The sequence below is a fragment of the Schistocerca serialis genome, chromosome 10, assembly GCF_023864345.2.
Source record: "Schistocerca serialis cubense isolate TAMUIC-IGC-003099 chromosome 10, iqSchSeri2.2, whole genome shotgun sequence".
Taxonomy (NCBI): Eukaryota; Metazoa; Arthropoda; class Insecta; order Orthoptera; family Acrididae; genus Schistocerca; species Schistocerca serialis.
This window is the reverse complement of record NC_064647.1, coordinates 105708294-105720450: the sequence shown is the minus strand read 5'-3', so window position 1 is coordinate 105720450 and position 12157 is coordinate 105708294. Positions and strand designations below refer to the sequence as shown.

At 39.4% G+C, this 12157-nt stretch overlaps 1 protein-coding gene across 2 annotated transcripts in view; it reads left to right on the top strand.

Moving 5' to 3' along the window:
- LOC126425005 (uncharacterized) overlaps positions 1–11900 on the top strand; it is a 131923-nt gene extending 120023 nt beyond the window's left edge. For both annotated transcript variants that reach the window (XM_050087905.1, XM_050087904.1), the window contains exon 11: positions 9245–11900. In XM_050087905.1, the coding sequence (XP_049943862.1) occupies positions 9245–10051 (807 nt within the window). In that variant the 3' untranslated portion in view covers positions 10052–11900. The remainder of the gene's footprint in view (positions 1–9244) is intronic.
- The last annotated feature ends 257 nt before the right edge of the window (positions 11901–12157 follow it).

The following is a 12157-nucleotide window of genomic DNA, read 5'->3' as shown; positions in this document are numbered from 1 at the left end:
GCTTGACCAATCTCCTTAACATCCCTTAGCCTTCACCACTGCATCCCAGTCCTGTAATAACTCATAATCACAAGAACCAGCACAACAACACAGTGTTCTTAACATCTCATCCAAAGCACTCTCGCCTTGGAATTATCTGTATTATCCAAGGGCCTCACTTTCAGTCCTAAACCTGCATTTAACCGTGCTGCTTTGGTGAAGGACTTACTTTCCTTTACATGTAATGTCAACTGGAAATATCACTTTGCAACCCAATCCCAAAAACATTACAGCACCAAACCTGACATTGAAGCCTGCCGTGTACAGTTCTGACAATGATCCCGACTTGATCCACCACCACCATCTCAGAAACATTCCTTACGAGCTCCCAAGAATTCCTCAAATCCAGCATTGCTTCGCAACCTTTCCTTAGGTCCCTCCCTACAACATGACTCTAACCTGTCCTCTGAAGATCTCCAGGCTCTACGTAGAGCCTGGAGTTCTGCAGAGAACAGGTGATGATTCCATCACTATCCTCCCAACAGACAAAGGATCTACCACTGTGGTACTTGACTGACAGGAGTATATGGGTGAAGGTCTACGCTCGCTGTCTGACACCGCTACATACAACATCTGCCATCAAGATCCCACCTATTATTCAAACTAACCTCCAGTCCCTCCTAAAAACCTCACACCCCTCACAAGGACACACCCCAATACATAGAACTCCTAACCCCAACCAAACCATGCACCCCTACCTTTTACCTTCTTCCTAAGATCCACAAGATTGTCTGAAATTTGTGCCCATCCCACTCCCACCACACACCTTGCTTGTCACCATTGATGCCATCTCCCTCTATGCCAACATCCCCCACGGACATGTTTTGTCTGCTGCTGAAAATTTCCTCTGTCAACACCCATCTGATTCCAAGCCTATGACATCCTTCTTGCTCACCTTAATCAATTTTGTACTTACCAACAATTACTTTACCTTTGAGGGGCAGACATACAAACAGATCAGGGGTACAGCACACCACCTGTCACCCAGTGTTATCCTGGTCTCTACTTCGATAAGGCCATGACTTTCTAAAATCGTGCCCTGAAATGAGATCCATCCTGTCTGAGATTCTGCCCACTGCACTTAGAATAGCATTTTGTCGCCCTCCCAATCCCCGCAATATCCTTGTCAGACACTATGCTCCTTCTGTGCCCGTCTCCCTACCCTCTGATCTTACCCCTGTGACCATCCCCACTGCAAGACTTGCCCTATGCACCCTCCTAACCACCACCACCACCACCACCACCACATACACTATCAAAGGGAGAGCCACCTGTCAAACGGCACATGTCATATATTAGCTGATATGTAAATACTGTTTGGCCTTTTACATCGGCTTGACGACCACCAGTTATCAGTCAGGATAACTGGGCATAGCACAGGGATACGCAGGAGCACACAATATCCTGTTGCAGAGTGTTGTATAACATGACAGTCATGACCTTGGTGCATGTTTCACCACACGTGCCATCTGGATTCTTCCTCCAGACACCAGTGTCTCAGAACTCCACAGGAGGGAAATAACACTACAACACGTCCTTGGGTCTCGCCACCCACCTGGCCTTAATTTATATCAATTCCTTCTGTCTCAGCATTTGTTCAAAGTAAGTACTCCTTTCTTTACTACTTTTTAGTTTTCTACATCTTTCATTTTCTGACTTGTCTATTTTTCACCATCCCCCCTCCCAACTCTGTTTTAGCTTTTCACTCTTAATAACTGTGCACGATGTGTTAGTAGTAATCTCTGTCTTGCATATTATGCTGTTGTCCACCTTTAAGCTCTCAGGTTTTCAAATCTCATTCAGTGCAGTCCCCAACTATCTGTGTTACCTTCTGATCTGGTCCGGTAAGTCTTCCCTGACTCAGGGTTCTGAGTGATGAAAAATGTACCCCGTTCCCTAAACCTCTCCAGTCCTTTTCCTTTACCCTTCTTCCTTCCTTTTCAACTCTTCTCCCAGAAGGAGCCACTGGCTCTGAAAGCTTGTAAAAGTTAAATCCTTTTGCGTGTGTGTCATCCTCTTGGTGAGTAGATTTCTTTTTATCTGTCCATTGATATTATATTGCTATTTTTATGTCATTATTTTCATTATTTCCTTTGTTTGCGTGACATATTGCTGAGGTTGAGTGAGGACTTACTATTTTCCTACTAGTGTTCTCCCACGAGAGAGCAAACATCTCACATCAGGCCAAAAGATATTAAGACCCTCCGCACGACCCAAACAACTCATTGCCGGCATGAGATGGCAACAGATCAGCAGCGAATCCCTTTGTATTTAGTTAAGGAGGACTCCACAGATGGCGTGATTGCTGAGTGACTCCCCAGTTAATTGCTTGCAATGCATTGTCAGCCAGTTACCAGCAACTCATCATCCATGTTGCCAAGTGATCCGAGTTGCATCATGTCCTCGAACAGAGCTCTGTGGTGCTTCAGTTTGAAGATGATTGAGCAGGTTGTGAATATTAGGTTTGTATGGAAAGTTGAAAAGCGTCTTTTTGATTGTGCCTGTCTGCAACTTGACGTGTCTGCTTCACGGTAAGTAGCAATCTGCCTTTTTCTACATTGTTTATATTCCTAGCAGGAATTTCCATTGTTTGACCATCACCACATTTCAAGGTGTATAAATCTCGATATTTGGGTTTTCAGAATAAAAGTAACAATGTTTTATGGTGAAAGAAATCAGCTTCGCCAGATCACTGTTGCATTGTTTAGTCATTCTATAAAAAGTTATGAATTATCTTTCTGTTACAGAATTTTCTTCATTTTGTTGTTCGTGTGTAATGATAATAACAATAATAATAATAATAATAATAATAATTCTTCAGGACTTTGTAACTAAAAATCTAAGAAGCCGACCTTGCCTAGGGTATTGGCCAGGTCACAGATGGTGGATAGTGAACATTCTATCATATATGGTAGACAGCTTTGAATGTATAAGCAGTCCCAGACCGATGCAAAATAAAACCAAATCCACTTTGTATCTGTCTTGTTGCAAGTGGCAGAGTGGTAGTGTCTGTTTACCTGTGGTGCGGCTGAAATGTATATTCTGGAACTAATCCTTCCAGTCTTAACAGTCTAAATACATTTTTTGCAACACTTACAAACATATTTGCAGTCAAGTAAACTTCATAAATTGGGAGATACATTAAAAGAACAGAAGATCCAAATTTTGGCACTTCAAGAAACCTGAATGATGTACAATAACACCATGGATTTCAGTAATTATCATCTTTTTAAAAGTAAGATTGATAAAAGGATACTTAATAATACACCAAATCTGGGAGTTGCTTTTGCAGTCTCCAAAAATATTTTAAATTCAATAACAGAGGTACAACCCACAAATAGTAGACTAATGACAATTTCTCTTAAATGCACAAATAAAGCATACACGTTAATTAATGCCCATATACCGGTCATTGAGGATAACTGTAAAAAACCTGAAACAGTTAATGAGCTTGGGAAACATTAGAAAGCATCATCTCAAAAATTACCCTTGGACCATGTTAAAATTTTAATGGGTGATATTAATGCTCCATTAGGTAAAGAGGAAAAAATATAAGAAAACATTGGGTAGATTCCTTGTATGTAAATGGACCAACCAGAATGGCCAAAGACTTGTTGAAATGTGCAAAAAATTTTAACCTAAAAATCATGTCAACATATTTAAAAAAAAAAAAAAAAAATATTCATACCCTAACTACAAAGAAATTTTAAATGTCCGAGTTATGAAAGGGGCTACTATTGATTCTCACCATTATTTAACACACATAATAGTAAAACTTCAAAACAAAAACTTTTGTCCCAAAATTTGACACTGCTAAAATAACCCCAGTTCTAACAAACTAACATGACAAAAAACAATCCAACAATTGGCAAGGCCTCAAAGAAAAGTTCGTCAAAACAGCACAAAATTTAATTATGCTATTTAAAAAAAATGAAAACACCCTTCATGGAATGCAGACTGTGAAACAGCAGTTAAGTCTAGGCATAAGGCATTCAAAAATAGGAATAGCAACAAAAATGAAAATACGTCCAACACCTTTCTGACTATAAGAAACGAAACATTTAAATTAATCTGACAGACTAAAAGAAACTACAAAAATGCCCAACTGTTAGAAACTGAAAAATACTTCCAAAACAACAATACAAGAAACTTTTATAAAACATTCGAAACTAAGCTAACCGGTCAAAGTCTTTGCTTCAAAAATGAAAATAGCAGTTTGGCTCTTAACAACCAGAAAAATTGTAGGGTACTTGCTACTTATTTTGAAAAACTATTAAACTGTCCAGAACCAGCTAATACTTTCCAACCACATCAAACTAATCACACCAACCCTAACTCTAAAGAACCTGATGAAATCTAAATAATTAAACAAATTAAGAGACTTAAAAACAACAAAGCATCTAAAGAAGATGGTATAATTGCAGAGCTACTAGAATCAGCTGGCCAGCTGGCCCTAACTCTGTAAGAGAGATCACTCAACTAATAGGACATATGTAGCACACTTAGGAAATACCTGATGACTGGAAAACTGCCCTAATTCATCCATTGCATAAAAAAGGGGATAGAATCATTGTTAATAGTTACCGAGGAATCTCTATTCTCCCAGTCACATACAAAATTCCCTCTCAATGTTTAATTGATCAAGGCCAAGAATGGTTAGAACCTAAAATTGCTGAATACCAAGCAGACTTTAGACCAAATAGATCCCATCTGTAACAAATTGTTAATTTAAAACCATTCCTTAGGCACCAAAGGATTTCAGGTAACATATATATTTGTGTAACTCTTCAGGATTTCCCGGCGATCTAATGACATCTTGGGTTGTCGGGTGTTCTGCCGGATATCAGCGTCATACTTGCACAATATTTCGGTCACGTAGTTTGTAACCTTCATCAGGTGCGACCTGAGACTGCTGCTCGAGTGGACCTGGTCCAGTATTTATGCCTATGGCCTTCCCCCTCCAGTTATTTGCTGAATTGCTTCTCCTGACGGGGAAGGCCATAGGCATAAATACTGGACCAGGTCCACTCGAGGAGCAGTCTCAGGTCGCACCTGATGAAGGTTACGAACTACGTGACCGAAATATCGTGCAAGTACGACGCTGATATCCGGCAGAACACCCGACAACCCAAGATGTTATATATTTGTGGGTTTTAAAAAGGCCTACAACTCATTTGATTGTGAATCTCTTTTCCAAATTTTGAAGGAACAAGGGCTAGATAAAAAATACTCCAATACTGATTAAGGAAACGGAAACTGACACTAGCTCTAAAGTTAAATTCATGGGAGAAATTTCTGAACCGTTTGATATAAAGACTGGTGTTAGACAGGGAGATGGACTCTCCCCATTACTGTTGAACTGTGTCTTGGAAAAGGTAATTACTGAATGGTGAGAGCCAAAGTCAAGTCAAATTAGATCAATCCATCAAGTTAGATAGAAGTAATATTAGAGAAGTTTGCCTCACCTTCGCTAAAGATCTGGCAGTTTTAACTAGGGAAAATGCCACAGCTCAAAAACAAATTGAAATTCAAAGAAGTAGCGGAAAAGGTAGGACTACAAGTATCATTTGAAAAAATGGAATATATGACATGCAACAAACAAGCATCAAAATTTTGGAACACAAAATATGGAAAAATAAAGAGTTTCTCAATTTAAATACTTGGGGGAAATCATAGAAGAAAACATTCTGATTAACAAAAAATATAATAAAAAATCATTTTCCGGATTCAGTAAACTTAAGACATTACAGCACTTCAATCAAACCTGAATGTCTTCCATGGAGCGGAAACTTTAATTTTAAATAGAAAGAGATATATTGAAGAAATTTGAAAGAAAGAAAGAAAGATTATTGGGAAAATTAGGCCTCAGAGTTACTGATATAGAAACTTATATGCTGAAAAGTAATAAGGAAATAGAAGACTACACAGACATACATCATGACATGAGAAATGAAGACTTAAATTTTGTGGGCATATTAAAATAATGGCACTCACTAAGTTGACAAAACAAAAAATAGAATTCCATGAAAACAGAAGTAAGGCAAAACTGAGCCAATTAAATGGATCTCTGCAGTTAAGGAGGATCTTAAAGTAGCCGGTATAACTCGGGCAGATGTTACAGATAGAAAAATATTCAGACAAAAGATATTTGCTTGGAAAATTGCTGAGAGGGAAATTAGAAAACAGACTGGAACACTGTGGTCTGGTGAAGGAAAGAGGCTTCATTATGAAAGGATGAAACAAATTTTGACTCAAAGGAAGGCCAACCATCTGAAGTGGTATTGATGTAATGTACCTCAAGTAGTCCTATTGGGTCCATATGTGAATAATAATAATAATAATAATAATAATAGTAGTAACAAGAAGCCACATCTTCCTCTGAGCTTGAATCTGTGCATGAGATGCTGAGTATAACCTAAAGATGCTCAAGCGTGACAAATAATAACCTTTCTCCTCCTCACTTGCATACAGCAACAGCAGTTTCTCAATTATTAGTTGCCCCAGTGTGTGGAGCTGCGTTGCCAGCTAGTCAGCAACCAGTTGCCGATATAGGTCTTTTGTATCCATTATTAGTTTTCAGGTGTTTGAAAATTCGTGGCTAGAAGAGATTTAATATGACATACATGCATTGTGTGTATGATGTTGGGGCAACCTGTGGCATTGTTTCCAGTTTGAAGTATTACTTCATTGATTATGGAAAACTGGCAGGAAGGTGCCATGTCACCAGCCCTGACAGTGGTAGGGTTGGCGTTCCATATCTGCCTTTTGCAGTCGCTGTCACGTGTGCTGTCTGAAAAGGCAGGGCCGCAGCCCCAAGGGACTACTCCTAACATTGCGTCACTGGCCAGGCTGTAAGTAATGTTATATGCTATGTAAACATGACAGAAAAGGAACTTTTGACTATTTGAATCAGTGCCAAATTTCCCCAAAGTCATGAAAACAATGTGAACCAAGTCAGATAGTGTAGTGCTTAGCAAACTGGATTCACATTCGGGAGGATGACTCTTCAAATCCCCATCCAGCTATCCAAATTTAGGTTTTCCATGTTTCCCTTAAATTGCCCCTGGCAAAGGTCAGCATGGTTCCTTGGAAAACAGAATGGCCTATTTCCTTCTCCTTTCTTTCATAACCCGAGCCTGTCATCCATCTCCCAGTGACCATGCTGTTGACTGTACATTAAACTCTGATCTTCCTTCCTTCCTTCCTTCCAAAAAGTATAAGTTTACTCATCTGGTATTCGTTCTTTGGTAGATTTGTAGTTGTTTAGTGATAATTGTCATCCAACTGGCAAAGGGTTTGTGTACACACACTGCAGTAATTGGTTTTCAGACTGCATGTATGTTTGTAATCCATGTTTCTTTTCTGATGTTCAGCTTTGGCAGAAGTAAACATTTGAACCAGATAGCCAAACTGCATTAATAGGCAGCATATGGCAAAGTTCTCTAGTGGTACACTAATACAATCTTGGTCACAATTCAGTGGGTTCACATTGTTCACAGTCTGGCACTGACTGGCTAATAACACACAACTTGTGTTTCAGTATCTGAGCAGAGACTGCCTCGAAGTAAATATACATTTTGATTGACTAAATTATGTTAGCATAATGAAAGCTATTCTCCATTCACAAAGTAGTTTTCATTTTGATGGCAGAACATGACCGGACTTGTAACTCAGTGTTCATGTTCTAGTAGCAAAATAGAAACTGACTGTGGTTGTGTGTCCCACAAAATGTTGAAATGCAGAGCTGTTATGTATGAAATAATGACACAGAAAGTAAGGAAAAATTAAAGGGTACACTGATACAATTGGCAAAGGAGGAGTTTAAGTATGAGCTGTATAAATAGAAAATGACAAAAATTTTAGGCACAGTGATATGAGGTTTATTTTTATGCTTTCGGTGATTCCCAAAACCCATCAAAAGTTTCGAGAAATTTAAATTTTCTGAATTGAATGATTAACAGACTTGTAAGTTATTCTAGTGAAAGTAAGCATTTTGAAATCAGAAAACAACTAGCTTATAAAGTTTTGGTACTGGCTTTTACAAATAATCACAATTTAAGGTTCGAACTTTCCAGAACAATAAATTTTTAAATACTAATAACTTTCGAAACATAGTTTTCAGAAAAAGTAAAAAAAAAAAATTGTTGAAAAGTGGGGGCTGAGGAATTTTAAAAATGAGCTGTACTAATTTAGAAACAAACAGCTATTTGTTCACTGAGAATTTCAGCTTCAACAGGTTTGTAGATATATGGCAAATCACTCATATTATTATTAATAAAATGGTTCAGGTAAACTAACTATATTCTAGTCAACAGCAACAGGGAAGTTCCTCAATGAATAATATAGATTCAAGAATCATAGCTTAAATAAAATAATTACAGATTTCTGGTACTTGCTGTTTATGTATTATTAACAAAACAATACCAGAAAAAAGAAAGAAACAACATATATGCTAGGAGTGGTAGAGGAACAAGTACGATAGTCCCACCTGACTCTGTCGCATAATCCAAATAAATCCGCCTGATGATGCAGGTTTGAACCTCTAAAACTCATAGTGGAAATAAAATAAATTGTGTCTGTTAACAGTAAACTTGTAATTTCATTTGAAGTGAAAATGTTTTGAAATGTTTGGGCGACAATTTCCCTATTCTTTCAGTTCTTAGTGATATGGAGAATTCATCATGTGATCTTTGTTGTGAACATGCACCACATATTTTGCTTTGGCCATTAATAAACTGTGTTACTGCTAGTTTCTTAATTCCATTACTTTCTTGTAGAAGGATGGGCCCTCATAATCAGATTTTCAGTGTTCAGCTACCAAACTGCACAGCAGACTGCATTCGCAACACATGAAAGTTTGGTACCGATGTTTAAACAAAAGTGACTCGTGAGAGGTGAGACTTGGTGTAGGAATAATATGCCAGAGGCAGTAGACTGATTGTGCAAAGAATAGTCTGTCATGAACCTTGTTGCTGATTGGTTTTGATTCCAGTTCTGCTTGAAGATTATTGGAGTTATGTGGATGCTGGCCAATGATTGAGACACGAAGCCACTCCTGTAAAAGATGCTTTAGTTAGTTAGTTAGTTAGTTAGATGGAGAGAGAGAGAGAGAGAGAGAGAGAGAGAGAGAGAGAGAGAGAGAGGTGAGTGAGTTTTATTGGATGTTGATGTTTCATGTTCTGGCACAGAGGTATTTTGTTCACAGACTCCAGACAGTGGTGTGGCAAACACTAAAGAGGACTCATCGCCAGCTTCAACAGAGGCACCCCACACGCCGACGGAACTGCCTCATGTCGTGGTGGAACTTCCCGCCACATCTTCAGAACTGCTGAACACACAGGCAGAGGCACCTCACATGATGACAGAACTGCAGAATGTGCAGGTGGAGCCACCTGGCACCCCAGGGGAACTACCCCAGATGCCTTGCACAGTAACGGAGGTGCCAGTGCCCCACCCACCACACGACGATGCACTGCCGCAGCCACCACCGGAGCTGTCCGTGTCCCACATGCCGGAAGATCTACCTCATACCCCCACACAGCTGTCTTCCACGCCCCCAGAACCGCCACCCGTACAGAGGGAGGTGGCCCCGATGCCCGCAGGACAGCTCCACCACAACACCACACACCCTCTGGACGAGGACTTGTTGGATGGCCTTTGCTGTTCGGCAGAAGGTCATCCCGATGTGGCGGGCTCAGAAGAGGATGCTGGCCGGCGGGCTGCCCTGCAGGCGGTGGATGACATAGTTCGCGAGCGGCTGGGTCTAGTGGACTTCCTCGACGTGATCCCGCCACCGCACCCGTCCGGGCGGGTCGAGCTCCCCGGGTTCGCAAGCTTGCAGGTGCCGCACCGTGCCGGAAGTGGAAGCGGCATTTCCACGGCTCCACCCCCCACATTCCTAGCATTGCCGGATTTAGCAGATCACATAGATCTAGATGCACTGGGAGAAGAACTGAGTTCCTCGGCACATCCAGCTTCTGCTGCAAGTGGAGGTGAAGTTGTTGGAAGCTGAGAGTAATGCCTCAGAAAAGAGGGCTACTTCTGAAGGACGATGTTCGTGTACCTAACGTGTGAGACGCCAAATGAAATGTGATTTGTGATACCTACAAATTTGTGATTAGCAGTGACTTTCTGTTATCCACCTCAACACAACAAACTATTTTTAGCTGGCTTATGTGCTATGTTACGAGTAACTTCAATTCCTCTATTGACAAATTCCAAGCAGCACTAATTTAAAACATATCTAATCAACGAAATGCTACAGTTTTGATATTGCCAAAATTAAAAGATACGAGATGGGTGCTTTGACTGCAGTTTGTTACTACTCTTTTCATGATCGGCATGGTCACAATGAATGAAGTGCTTTTTCACAACTGTTTTTCTGCTAGAAGCTTTTTCTAATTAAAGCAAATCATTCCGCTTAGAAATTAAAAATGTTCTTCTTATGGACAAAAATGTACGATTGGATCATGTTGCATTTAATGAACTGGGGTATGCATTTGCCTCCATCACAAGCCAAAATTTATTTCACTTGTGCGCTCAACTTTTCACAGATTTGCCTGACTGATTAAAAACTTTTTCGCTATTACTGGTTAACAATGGCATTGGCATTTGGTGATAAACCATGTTGCCAGAAAACCATTCTCGCCTGAAGTTCTGCTGAGAATCTGCAGTGGGAAACTTAATTGCTTGTTTTTTGAGAACTGAATAGGCTTGAAATGATTGTATTTCACCGGTACAAAAGTATTCTGTATGTGTACTTACAAGGATCTGTGTATAACTACTCTCCCCTCTAGCAACTATCTATTTCTCCCCTGCTCTTGCCTTGTGAAAGTAATGTTATGAAATGTGCTCTCTCTCTCTCTCTCTCTCTCTCTCTCTCTCTCTCTCCCCCCCCCCCCCCCCCCCCACCCCCCACCCCCCTCCTTCAGTATCCTACACATGGAACAAAATTGCAAATGCAGGTTTGCAGCTATCACAGTTGCAGTGAGTCAGTACTGTCCAAAGATATTATTTCTATAATGTGTAAATACAAACTCCAGCTAGTAAAGCTGAACTATTTGTGTAGTCTTTATTAGTAATAAATATGCATTTAAATATGTGTGTATATATATATATGTATATATATAGTTATGTCATATTTCGGAATTAGTTGCAGTCTTATCTGTGCACAGCTGCTAATTTGAGATGATATGGTGCAATAATGGTTATTTTTTGCCACTTTATACTCATTGCACTGATATTTTTAATAATTGTTTGGAAGCAGTCTACCTCTCATAAGAGAGATAGGTAGCAGTGCTTGTGAAAGAAGTCAGTTTTATTTTTTTCATAACTCCAGATTAATCACTTTTTCATTTTTCTGTCAGCCAGCAGCTCTCCAGATGAACAATAGACATAAATGTATCAGTTGCAGTTTGAGTTACATGTTTATGCAACCTCTGGGTTCCTCGATGGATAGTTTCATCTTTCGTCTGCTTGATGTATTTTTACTAAAATGTGCAACTGATAAGACAACACTCTGTCCTACGTGTTCATGCAAAGACACTTTGTATATATGTCACTGTTGTATTTTTCTGTGAGGGAGTTTGTGTGAGTGTTTTTGTCTGAGGATTATTTTTTACTAAATGTGTACCAGAAGATAGTGGTTATCCATACGTCACCTTTGAATATTTATACAGTAAGTAGACCATTACTTTCGTTGTGTTCCCTGCAATTTTGTACTTAGCCAGAGAGCCCTAACTGCTCTGCTAAGTCAGTGATGACTGAGGTCTTTGTACTCTGTACTGGATAATTTTTCTACGTAGGAAAACAGTTCCTACTTATCTGTACCTGATTATAATAAGAGGAATATTGGCTGTTAATTCCACACTAAGTTTCACCATATTTCATATTTGATTTAGTACTTGTGATAAGATGTCAACAGTGATAACACTTTTTATAATTAGTGTTAAGTTTGCAGTTGTGTGACGACTATGCTACCTATTTTCAGAAAGAATATAAAAATAAAAAGTGTAATATTTCACCTTATACATATTGTTTCCAGGCTGTTGACCTCAGTCCAAATTACAGTATTAATTGGAAAACAAATTGTAATAGGTTGTGAAATTACATTTTGGAA